The following is an 11,891-nucleotide window of genomic DNA, read 5'->3' as shown; positions in this document are numbered from 1 at the left end:
AGATGAAACTGCGCAAGTACGAGTTAAGGATTTATCCCAGCAGCTGACACAGAGCAAACATGGTGAGCAATGTTGTTTATCGCATGCAAGGGACCCAACAACATGAATGTCATTGAGCACACACATGCAATCCAACCCATTCAACACACTCACCAAGGTGAAGACAAGAAGTAAGTCCAATTGGGGCTGAACATGTACTTCGGAAAGTTGATGCGCATGACCACCAGCACACACTTGGAGATTAGCACATACATTATGCATCAATGTGTTACCAGTTCAACCATACCTAAGAATACCATTTGCAAGTTAGCCGATGAGTTGGATGAAGGGGCCAAACCAATGCATCGGTTGCAATGGAGGCAAGAGTTCGCTTCAGTAAGATGTCACCATGAGGTGCATGCACATCATCACAGACGACCAAGCTTGGCATCAGCTCGCCACCTCCACCATCACGAGCATGTCAACGAGTTGGTCTCATTACAACGGACCGAGTGTCAGTGATGTCTTGCAAGGCTTGCTCAAGCCATGTTGTCTCACATGAGTACATGTGCATTGTAATGTTGAGTCATGTAAAGTGTAAGTCGAGTGTCAATAGTTGGATGTAACAGTCATAGAGTAGGTGAAGAGTCATGAGGGTAGTTGAACTGTCACAAAAGGGAATGTCAAGGCTCACCCCACCCTTTGCTATAAATAGTCCCTCATAAGTCATTTTATAGGCTTTTGGTCAGCCAAGTTTCTGCTAAGACTATCTTGAAGAAGGCTTGGAAAGTATTGTAACACGCCTTGGCTTCTCCACTGCACGAAGCTAGTACATCTCTTTGGAGGAGTAGGCGTATGTGGCTGTAACGTTCCACTGATGGGGCTAGCAAGTTTACATGGTGTATTGTATGATTGTGACTTACACTTCTTTATATAATAAAAGCCAACACATTTTTATGCATATGTTGTTATTGTAGTTGGATTGCTCTGGTTGCCTTACCGATATATGTTGTTTAACTTACGTACTTGTATATGAACTGATTTGTATGCAATTATATGAATCTTGTTGTTAATGTGTTGCATATGTTGTTAATGTTGTCACTGTCCATGTCGACTGCTCTGCCGGACACCAGACAAACCTTTCTCTGAACCTTGTTATATCAACCGTCACATCCGTCTCGAATTGATCCGTGAGTGCTGTTTGTGTTATCTTACCTTGTATGTTGTGACTGCCACATCCATGTCGACTGCTCTACCAGAAGCTGTGCATTTCCTTTGTGTTGTGTGTTCCTAGCCGAGTTGGGACTGATCCCTTTCAACCTAGAACTCACCTTCACCTTCCTCTCCCTTTGAAGTGTTGGAACCTCTCATACTCATTCCTTGACTCACTGCATCAGTCACACCCTTGCTACTGACAGAGTTATCTTACTTGCCTCTGTGCGACATCGCGGTCAAGGCATTACCTTATGACCCACTGCTGGGACTCCTACACCAAATGGTCTGAGGTCTAATTGGGACTTCTTACCAGAGAGATCCCCTTGACATGTTGGAATGTGTGTGCAAACCTAGCCCCATCTTCCAACCAAGCCAACGGGGACTCTCGAAATGTCGAGTATCAAGATGAACAACCAACATAGATGAAAGTCATTTATATTCCTTCTAGGTCTCATACATCATGGAGCATTGTTAATGAGCTTTCATACACTTTGTCTAATCAATATTTCATGGATATCTTAAGATTTAACCATATCATAGAGAACAAATGCTTAGAGCACTTCATGGCATCGAGGTGGCCCCTCCACCTCATCCGGGCCAAGCTCCTCGGGTCCAGCGCCGTTAAGAGGCTCATAAGATATCTAAAAGAATTGAGCAAATGAGAGTATGTAGATGGTCTAATGTTATCTTCAATGAAAGCATGAGTGAAAGAAATAAAATATGGATGAAACAAAACTACACATGGATGCAAAAATGGAATATTTACAGCAATGCCTGTCCAACAAATAACAAGGAGCTAAAGGATTTTGTTATGGAGAAATTTCATAAAAAGGTATGGGGAAAAGAGTTGGGTAGAAAGAAAAAATATTATATTGAGGAATTCAACCCTACGTGTGATCTGCAACAAAAGGAGTTCATTGGAGCTAACATTTTGTGGAGGGCAAAGGTTTTTATTGTTCAATTAAGGACCAACTCACATCAACTTCAGTGTGAAACAGGACGGTGGAAAAGGCCTAAAGAAGCTTCGGAAGAACGGGTGTGTACATTTTGCACCTCTGGGGCTGTGGAATCAAAAAAACATTTCATTTTGGAATGTGATGCATTCAAAGACATCAGAAAAAGTTATGATAACATGTTAGCATCAGTTTATTGGCATTTTCTTTTTAGCGAGGGATTGTTGGAAGCTCAGGCCAGCTCATCATCAATTTGAATCAGAAAATGATTGAATTGCAAAAAACCAAAAACAAAAAATTAATAGTCTCATATACTATTTTTAGTCATTGAACCTTAAAATATCATTTCATCCTTAAAGTTTATAGTAGCAGCCTACCGATTATCCTAGATTAAAATAAAATATCATTTCATTTCCTATTCGCTTTCCTCGTTAGTGGCATGTCCCTACCCTACAATGGGATTTCCTTCCTCGTTAGTGGGTGACGGGGGTGCGGATTCTATACCCGCGCAGGACACGATATCTCCCATCTAGTCAGCATGATCTGTCAAGATTAAAACCCACATTGACCGGGCTTACGAGTATTTTGGCAAATTTGGCAAATTTGATGGATCCATTTTTCGTTGGTGCTTCGTGTATGTTTTCCTTGTGAGTGGTAGCTGCAGTAGCTGTGAGTTTCGATCTCAATTCGATTAATTTAGCCAGAGAAAATGAGTGCCGAGAAAGAGAGGGAGAGCCATGTTTTCATGGCCAAGTTAGCCGAGCAGGCCGAGCGTTACGATGGTAAGATGGTTTAGGACATCTCTAAACTTGCTGCTTCGTTTGGTTTGTTTTCTTTGTTGAAGTTGGCTTAGGGTTTATGTTATCATGGGCCTCGTACTTGGATTAGGGTTTATGTCATTATGGACATTGTTATTTGGATCAGGGTTTATATTATTATTGGCATCGTTAATTAGATTCGGATTTAAATTTTCTAATGTTTCATTATCAGATTATCATAGGGTTCGTATTATAGTCTGGGCATTGGCCATTGATACCTTTAGGGGTTGGGTTATGTTTTGTTTGGATGGGATGCTTTGTTGGCGTTTGATCTCGAGACCGAACAGTGCTTCTGAAAGTTAATAATGCATTCGTTTTATCGTTTGAACAGAAACTAAGAATAGTATGATCTCAGCACATGTATTAGACCAATTTTCAAATCCGCAGAAACTTAGACGCCTTGCAGATATGAATGCATGCATGAACATGTCAGGTGCAGAACAAACTAAGGAAAACATAAGTGACTCGTTTTAAAAGTTGGTATAAAAAGCAGTGTCTGGTATACATTGACCACAACACACCTATATTTTCAGATGGGTTGGCCTAGCAAAACCATTAACTCAAACCCAGTGGCCGAAGCCACTGCGCAAAAACCAGAGATCAAAAGCATGGGAATCCAAGGTACACGAAGACCTTATTTCTCAGAAATAGCCTGTTACAATTGTCGAGCCTGCACCTAAAACTTTATTATAAAGTTAAGAGCTTATATGTAAAGAGTCAAACCTTCTTAGATCCTAGGGACATCTATTTTGAAGTTGTAGAAAAAGGCTATGAAGGCCTATTCCCTAAATTGAGACTGAAAATAAACTAAATTATGTTGGAACAGAGTCAACATTATGAAGAATCAAGACCTTCTTAGTGCCCAGGGGCCCTCGCTACAAAGTTGTACAAAAAGTCTATCAAGTACTATTCTCCAATTTGAGACTGAAAACAACAGATTCATGTGTAGGAGCCACCCAAGGAAGGTACGTTAAAGGTCCTGTATAGAAGAAGGGACCTTCTGATACATCATTTGGCTTTATAAAGGGCCACAAGGATGAAAAACAATAGCCTTGAGCATATGGCATGTGTGAGGCCACATGTCCTGCTGAAGATTGAAAACATGAATTTCTAGCCATGAAATTGATTATAAAAGGCAAATGTATCTACAAGAAAAGGGGCCCAGACCTCTAGGATTCTGAAACAGGCCAAGGGATTTGTTACTCAGGTGAAGAGGGGCATTTATCCCCCTTCCTGAAATTGGAATTGGTTTTATGCAGTATTCTGTGTTTAGATTTGGATGACATTTGTTCCCAAATTTTTATTTGCAGTGATCCATACTGTTCAATGCCGATGGATTTCCTCCTGGATTTTCAGATTTTAATTGAATTTATATTTTCAGTTGTCAATGGGGAACAATTTATTGTGTCTTTGTGATTAGTTGTTTGGCCAAGAAAAATGAACTGAATTTTGAGAAAGTTTGTTCACTATAATTTGGTTTCGTGGATTCCAGTTGATAAAGCTTTATCAAAATAATGAGCAAAGTAATAGTATGTGAGACTGTTTTCCTTGCTTAGTTGATTTAATTTAGCCACCAGAAGAATGCAATAAGCTGGGATCGATAGATAATTGAGGTTCCAATTTCTCAAATAGAATATTCTCACCCTTGGGACTGGGAGCTTTGCATGCAGAATCCATGCAACTGACTGCGGTCTTTATTTAGTATATGGTGAATGTAACTGAATCGCCCCAAAACTTAATAAAATTGTGACCGTATTTTATCTATATATATCACTACTGTGGCTTAAATGTATTGACCGACTATGGAGTCAGATGGCGTTACATTCAGTCAAAAAATCTTTCGATTTCTGGGCCTACTTTTGCATGTTCAGTTGCCAGCTTGGTGTCATTGATTGTATTTATGGACTGTATGACTCTTTGCAGAGATGGTGCAGTCAATGAAGGATGTTGCCAAATTGGATCTAGAGCTGTCTGTAGAGGAAAGAAACTTGCTTTCTGTTGGATATAAGAATGTTATTGGTGCCAGGAGAGCATCATGGCGGATTATGTCCTCCATTGAGCAGAAAGAAGAAGCAAAGGGAAATGAGCAGAACGCGAAAAGGATCAGGGATTACCGACAAAAGGTGGAGGATGAACTCTGTAGAATCTGCAATGACATTCTGTCAATTATTGATGATCATCTCCTTCCTTCTTCTACCTCAGGAGAGTCCACAGTATTTTACTATAAGATGTAAGTTTGTTATGGAGTCCTTAGTTGCTTTATAGTGTGAACAAGTTTTTAACAACTGAATGCATATATTTCTGCTTTAAATCATTTCAATGGTTGGACCTTTTGCTTGTGGCATGTCTTATTTACCCCTCCAGAATATCTTTATTTGAGCTCTTTTTGGTACAATGCTATGGCATGTATCAGAAGAATTAACCTAGGATTTAACATTTGCCAAGATACCAAAATCCTTCCTTTTGAACTTTCCAATCCCTTGAGTTTAGATTATGTTCATTATCAACTTCTTTTCTCAAGAACAATATATTGCAGTTATTTATAATGCATGCATGCGAAGGACGGACTTTTAGGCGGATCTGTATGTCTGTATAGTCTGCCATATGCTTATGAATTGTTGCGTGCAGGCTTGTTTTAATTCTTGGATATTGAAATCTCTTCTTGTTCTACCATGCTGGTAGAGCTGTTCCAGAGTGCCAAGGAAAGCACCACAACTGCCCCATCGACTCATCCTTCTGAATGACAAGCTCCTGATGTTGGCTCTTTATATTTCTTACACTGCAAAGCCATCTGTAGCCTGAACAGTGCAATGATGGGAGTCCATAATCACTGTTCTGGAGCTGGCTGCAGAAGGATGCCCACCCCCAAGGACAAGGATGACCCTCCACTGGACATGGCATGATATCCAGTTCTTTTTTTGCTTGCCAGCTGGCCTCTTTTGTTTATAGCATTTGCAACTTGCCATATGGCAGTTTTTCTGTGCAGCTTTAGTGGCAGTCTTGTTGCTAGTTCATTATTTTCTAGGTTCTTAGGAGAATTTGGATGCTCTTGTCGTTTGCTTGATGAGACCTGTTTTATTGTTAGTGTAAATTGCATTGTACAAATTTTGATCCGATTAATAGATTTTTATTTTTATTTTTTGTTTGTTTGATCAATAAGGTATTTGAACCTTGAATCTCATAGTTTACATCATACTTTATAACACAGTGAATGGTGATCTGCCCCCATGGACACTGATCATAAATTATAATAATAGTTAAAGGAAGAGGTTTATTCAATTTTGTTTTTCATGCTCTGAGTTGTATATTGCTTTATGATTATATCAGGAAAGGCGATTACTACCGATATCTTGCTGAATTTAAATCTGGAAATGAAAGGAAGGAGATTGCTGATCAATCTTTGAAGGCTTACGAGGTGGAGATAGGAAAATATATAGTATTAGAAAAGATTCTTTATATTTTCTTTGTATGATTGTACTCGGATAAAATTATAAGACTAAAAGGTCTCCAATAATATATAAAAAAATGGGTGTTTTTGGATATATTGAATAAAGGTTAATTTGTATTATTGTAGGCTGCTTCAAATACTGCAGCTACAGATCTGCCTCCCACACATCCAATCAGGCTCGGCTTAGCACTAAACTTTTCAGTTTTCTATTATGAAATTCAGAACTCTCCTGAAAGGTGAGGTCAGGTGGTTGTTGCAGTCTTATAGTTTTGGTAATAGTAAATGCTTTATTAGGTTTGCTGATATCTTTACGGCTAAAATGTTGGAATGTGCCTCCAAAGCTCTGTTGGATGTTTCAAATTGTTGAATCTTGTGCCTACATTTGCATGTTTCAACTATGTAGAATACACACATAAGTTTAATTGCTTCTAACTGTCCAGTGTGGTATCTATTTTCTTGGTTGGTTTGCTGCAGAGCATGTCACTTGGCAAAACAAGCATTTGATGAAGCCATTGCAGAGCTTGATACTCTCAGTGAAGAATCATACAAGGACAGCACATTAATAATGCAATTGCTGAGAGACAATCTTACATTGTGGAGTTCTGATTTGGAAGATCTTGGAGGTTAGTTCAGACGTTGATTTCGAGATAGGCTGATAGCACATTCACTTTACATGTTCGAAGTGAGAAATTAAAATGACCAAAAATTCTAATTCAACTCGAGTAGATATTTGGAACCTGAGGGGGATTAGTGCTAGGACCTTTTATAACATTCATTTACAGGTTGATAATCTATTAAAGGGAAAAAGTGCCTCAGATATTGTCCCAAACATGTCATTTAACTTACATCTGTTAATAGCTATTGTAAAATTCTTGCTCAAACAAAATATATTGCAATTATATAATGCATGATTTTTACAAGAGGGAAAAGGAACCTATTCTTGTCTATCCTTTCAAGGAAACTCAGGAAACTGCTATGCTAACATTGGAACCACAACCAATTTTAGTGCCTTTCATTTTGTACACGCAGATCTATCAACAACTGCACACACCAACACTAAATACTCAGCTATGTAGTGTATTTGACATTATCATGCAGCTTTAGCTAAAGAGTTACAGTTAAAGCCAATTGACTTAGTTTCTTTGAGCTTGATTTATCAATCACGTCTAATACTAAGTTCATCAACCCTTATGATTGGATCGAGTTAGTGAAAAGATGTATCTGCTAATGTCTCCTTACCAAGGAAATTTTATGGAAATTTATAAACTTATAATAAAGGGCAATCCAAGAGTTTTATGATCTTATGATAAAATCAAACCAGGCTGTTAGTTAAAGTGGTTATACTTCAATTGTAAAACATTATAATATTAAAATAATCTTTATTTTCCATCGGGAAATGAGAACACACTTTCAAATAAATTACATCTTTTCAGCTAGAAATATAACTGGATATATTTCTTGTTGATAAAATGGTACAAACCTCACATAGTACCTCATACAATAGTTCTTCACAATTTCTATGGTGGCATTGTTAGAGGTCAGACATCTATTACCCATATGAAATCCCTTGATGCTGTGAATTTTGGTATGTAGTTTGAATGATAGTTGAACAGTGATATGTATCAGTCTAAAATTTGCTTGGTGTAAAATATAGTCAGTGTACACTGTAAATATTTTAGGTATGTAACGGAGTGAATGATGATAGGTGCTTTTATTTTCTATTCTTATCATCAACCTCTACACCTGATTCTTTTGCACCCACAGATAATAACTCAAAAATTCACTTTGATTTCAGTTCTAGAAAATAGTAATGGTTTAAAATTCCTTAGATCCGAGAATTTGATCATACTCTTAATGTGATTCCATATATGGATGGGACTTGGTTTAGTTCATTCCTTCTAGGTTGTGATTATATTAGCCCATTTTAGAAGTTTTTGCAGTAACTCCTATTTAGTATTTCAAATGTTTTTTACGCTGCTTATTGCCAATAGAGAAAATTCTGCATAAACAATGAAGTGGCAGAGTTCTGTGCAATTTAGTAACTCATTATTATCTTGCATGTCTCTAAGATTATTTAGATAATAATAACTTATTTTTGCAAATAACACCCGTGCAACAGCCTATAATAATGTTAACTTCATTCCATGTGATTAATATAGTGATTTTAGCAAGAAGGTTTAAATAGTTTATTTACTATTCTATTTCATACTTCTGTTAGCTGTCAACCGATGCAGTGAGTGACAGGGCACCTGTGATTCTTGAAGGCAAGAGCATCAGGTAGGTGAGCAAGATAGGTTCCTCACCCCTACAGAATCAGTAAATCTGCCCGCCTAGCCAAGGAGTCAACTAATAACAAGGGAATGTTCCCTTTGTTTTTCATCACATGGTGGTTGTGAAAGCTCTTAACTTTATGAGTTAGAAGGTTATCCCTTACCTCAGGCGAAGGTCAAGAGTGGAAAATAGTTTCTACTTGTGTCTCACCCTTGACATTGAATGAACTTAGCTAAGATAGAAGGTCTGGTTATGCCACACATGAGCATAGCAAAGGATCCTTTAAGGTCATGGTCAATCCAACAAGGTTGGTTTCAATCAACCTTTCTAATGAAGTGTCGGTTTTGTGCTAGGGATAGAATCTTCAATTTTTTTTGAACATTATTTACCCATGTTAAATTTTGGTTCACTTTTCTTCAATGTACAATGAAAGCTTACCAACTGATGTTGAGAAGTTCACCACAACCCCAAGTAATGTTCCATACTACCCGTGTGATCTGCAATATACATTTCTCGAGTTTCATCACAAGCTAAAGCACAACCAAATCATTGTTGTTGACAATTGTCCCTTTTTTGTTTTTTGGAATTACTTTGAGAAACATGCCCCAAGGGGCCACACCCTATAGAGCGGACTTCTTTTGGCGTAGGTGTCGAGTTTGAGGAGTAACTATTCTTTGAAAATACCTTGAAATTTGTACTTGACTTCATCCACAACGAACCTTGGTGGATGACTTAATGCTATGTGCAGTACAGTACAATATTGAATCATTGTCCTCATGGTAACGATTCACATTTTAATGTCACATCTCCAAAGGAATTGTACAAAGAACATTCAAACCCTAGGCCAGAAAAGAAAAATGCTATAGTGTATAGAAGAAAAAGAGGTATTCTAAGATTTAGACCCTAGACCAGAAAAGAAAAATGCTATAGTGTATAGAAGAAAAAGAGGTATTCTAAGATTTAGATTAAGGAAAACAAAAATTTTCTAAGATCAACACACTTGGGCTAACTTCCATGGTGCCTTTTGTAAGACAACTCCCCTTTTATAATTTTGTGGTGCCATTACATATGCTTTGTTTTTTATCATTTAATTGTATCATTTCTTATCATCTTGTTGTCTTTTGTCTTTTAGGTCCTTTTGCATTAATTTATTTTATGCGAGTATCTAATGAATAAATAATTAAATCCATAAAAAGAAAAAAGGTTAAGGAGATTATTATTATTATTATTTTTGTTTTTTTTTTTGTTTTATTTATTTATTTTTTTAATTTCACAGAAAAAAACGAACTTTTTATTAAGTGAATAAAAAGTTACAAAGTAGATGCAATGAAGCATTCATGAACAGTCTAAGAGATCAACATACACAGTGAGTGAAATCAACAACATAATGAGGAAAGTGAATAAAACACTTTCTCAAAACAGAAGTATCACCATAGGTAACCATGAAAAATACAGAGAAAAATAAGGGTAACGGGCCTCTCCAAACAATCGGAGAAAACAACCCATACCAGTATCCAAAATATACCAAAACAAGTCTAGGACAAGTCTAGAAACCAGACAAAAAATATACAGAGGCAATAAGATGCCAAAATATCCATAAACAACCCCCAAAAGGCCCGATAGAGCAAAAAAAAACCGAGAATATAAGGAAGTTATAAGTAAGGAGCCCGATCACAAACCGTGACCTGCCCGTTGTTCGAGTCCAAGGTTACTTGGGAGCGGGAACGAAAATGGGGAGCAGGAGCGACATTTTTAGAAGCTCCCAGTTTGGTAGCGATTCCAGGACCGTTTTATATATATATATATATATATATATATATATATATAGAGCAACCAACTCATTATATCATAATCGCCAGCTTCCTACCTTTTCCACATTGAATAGGTCAACCTACCTAATAATATTATAAATTATTCATAGATAATATTAGTAGTGGAATTGGTAAATATTTCTAATTATTTTTAATATTATTATTAACTAATTTATTACATAAGTAATTTTTAACCAAATATTATTATATAAATTTTTTTAACCAAATATTATTATATAAATTTAATTATTTTTATTACAACGACTAGTTTTCTACCTATAACAGGTCAACCCCAACTTATAATATTATATAAATAAACTATTATTATTTATTTTTAATATTATTATCAACTAATTCATTGGATCATGATAACGGCTAGTTTTAATGATTAGGTCAACCTTAACTTATAGTATTATATAAGTAAGTCTTCCTTAGATTATATTTTAAATTGATATTAAATAATTAATTATTACATAACAATTAGTTTCTAACTAAATATTAGTTAGTTAATCCCAAATAAATTTTTTAATTGCATTTCACCAACGGCTAATTTTGAACGGCTAACACTGGACAATGATGCATCCATGCTATTTATTCTCTGAGATTGTTTGATTTCTCACCTTGCCTTAAGGATGAACCACATTAGTTGGTTCAAAACGCCGACCCAATCCTTACAATGTGATTAATCCAAAAGACTGTCTTCTACATTATGGATCACAAAAGTCTTAGATCTAGCATATATATATATATATATATATATTTTTTTTTTTTTTTAATTTTTAATTTTTTTATATTTTGATACATATATGTCAACAAAATCATGTAAAATGATGAATTAGATATAAAAAAACCATAAAAACATAGATTGAACCATATAACAACAATCATGTAGAAGTTATAATCTTCATCAACCATGCCCACAAGTTAGTAACATACAACATATTGAGTCTCATGATTCATCAATCTTAAAGTTTCAAGCTTTCAAAATTCAATATATATCATCATTGATCACCAAAATTGTACTTGTAAGCTAAGTGTAACCATTACAACAAAGAATATCTAACATGAAATGAAACAACTTTCAACTTTCACGAAGCATCATATTCACAATTCATAATGAATGAGTTATAATTGCCAACTTTATACTTCAAACTTAAATTGTCATATATTGTTTACAAAAAATATCATAATAAATATGAAAGAGTCAACAATTATGAAAAATACTAGAAACTAGAAAAGACAAGTAAATCTATCATCTACATCTTCCTCTTGCCACCACGAATAATGTCTGATTTCTAAGCTGGTCGTGGTGGTCTTCTAGGAGTCTCCTTCCGCATAGTCCCACGATTAGAACCAGAAGGCAAATGCCCTCCACATGTGGGATGTACATGGAGGA

General features: G+C 36.1%; 1 protein-coding gene across 1 annotated transcript in view; it reads left to right on the top strand.

Moving 5' to 3' along the window:
- Positions 1-2,619: 2,619 nt before the first annotated feature.
- LOC149219713 (14-3-3 protein 7-like) overlaps positions 2,620-11,891 on the top strand; it is a 70,015-nt gene continuing 60,743 nt past the window's right edge. The window contains exons 1-5 of the mRNA XM_089384458.1: positions 2,620-2,929; positions 4,889-5,195; positions 6,293-6,380; positions 6,540-6,649; positions 6,888-7,036. Of these exons, the coding sequence (XP_089240584.1) occupies positions 2,857-2,929; positions 4,889-5,195; positions 6,293-6,380; positions 6,540-6,649; positions 6,888-7,036 (727 nt within the window). The 5' untranslated portion in view covers positions 2,620-2,856. The remainder of the gene's footprint in view (positions 2,930-4,888; positions 5,196-6,292; positions 6,381-6,539; positions 6,650-6,887; positions 7,037-11,891) is intronic.

Source organism: Pinus tabuliformis, chromosome Q (assembly GCF_031772625.1).
Source record: "Pinus tabuliformis cultivar Carrire ecotype Pingquan chromosome Q, CPIR1, whole genome shotgun sequence".
NCBI lineage: Eukaryota > Viridiplantae > Streptophyta > Pinopsida > Pinales > Pinaceae > Pinus > Pinus tabuliformis.
This window is presented reverse-complemented; position numbering and strand designations above follow the sequence as displayed.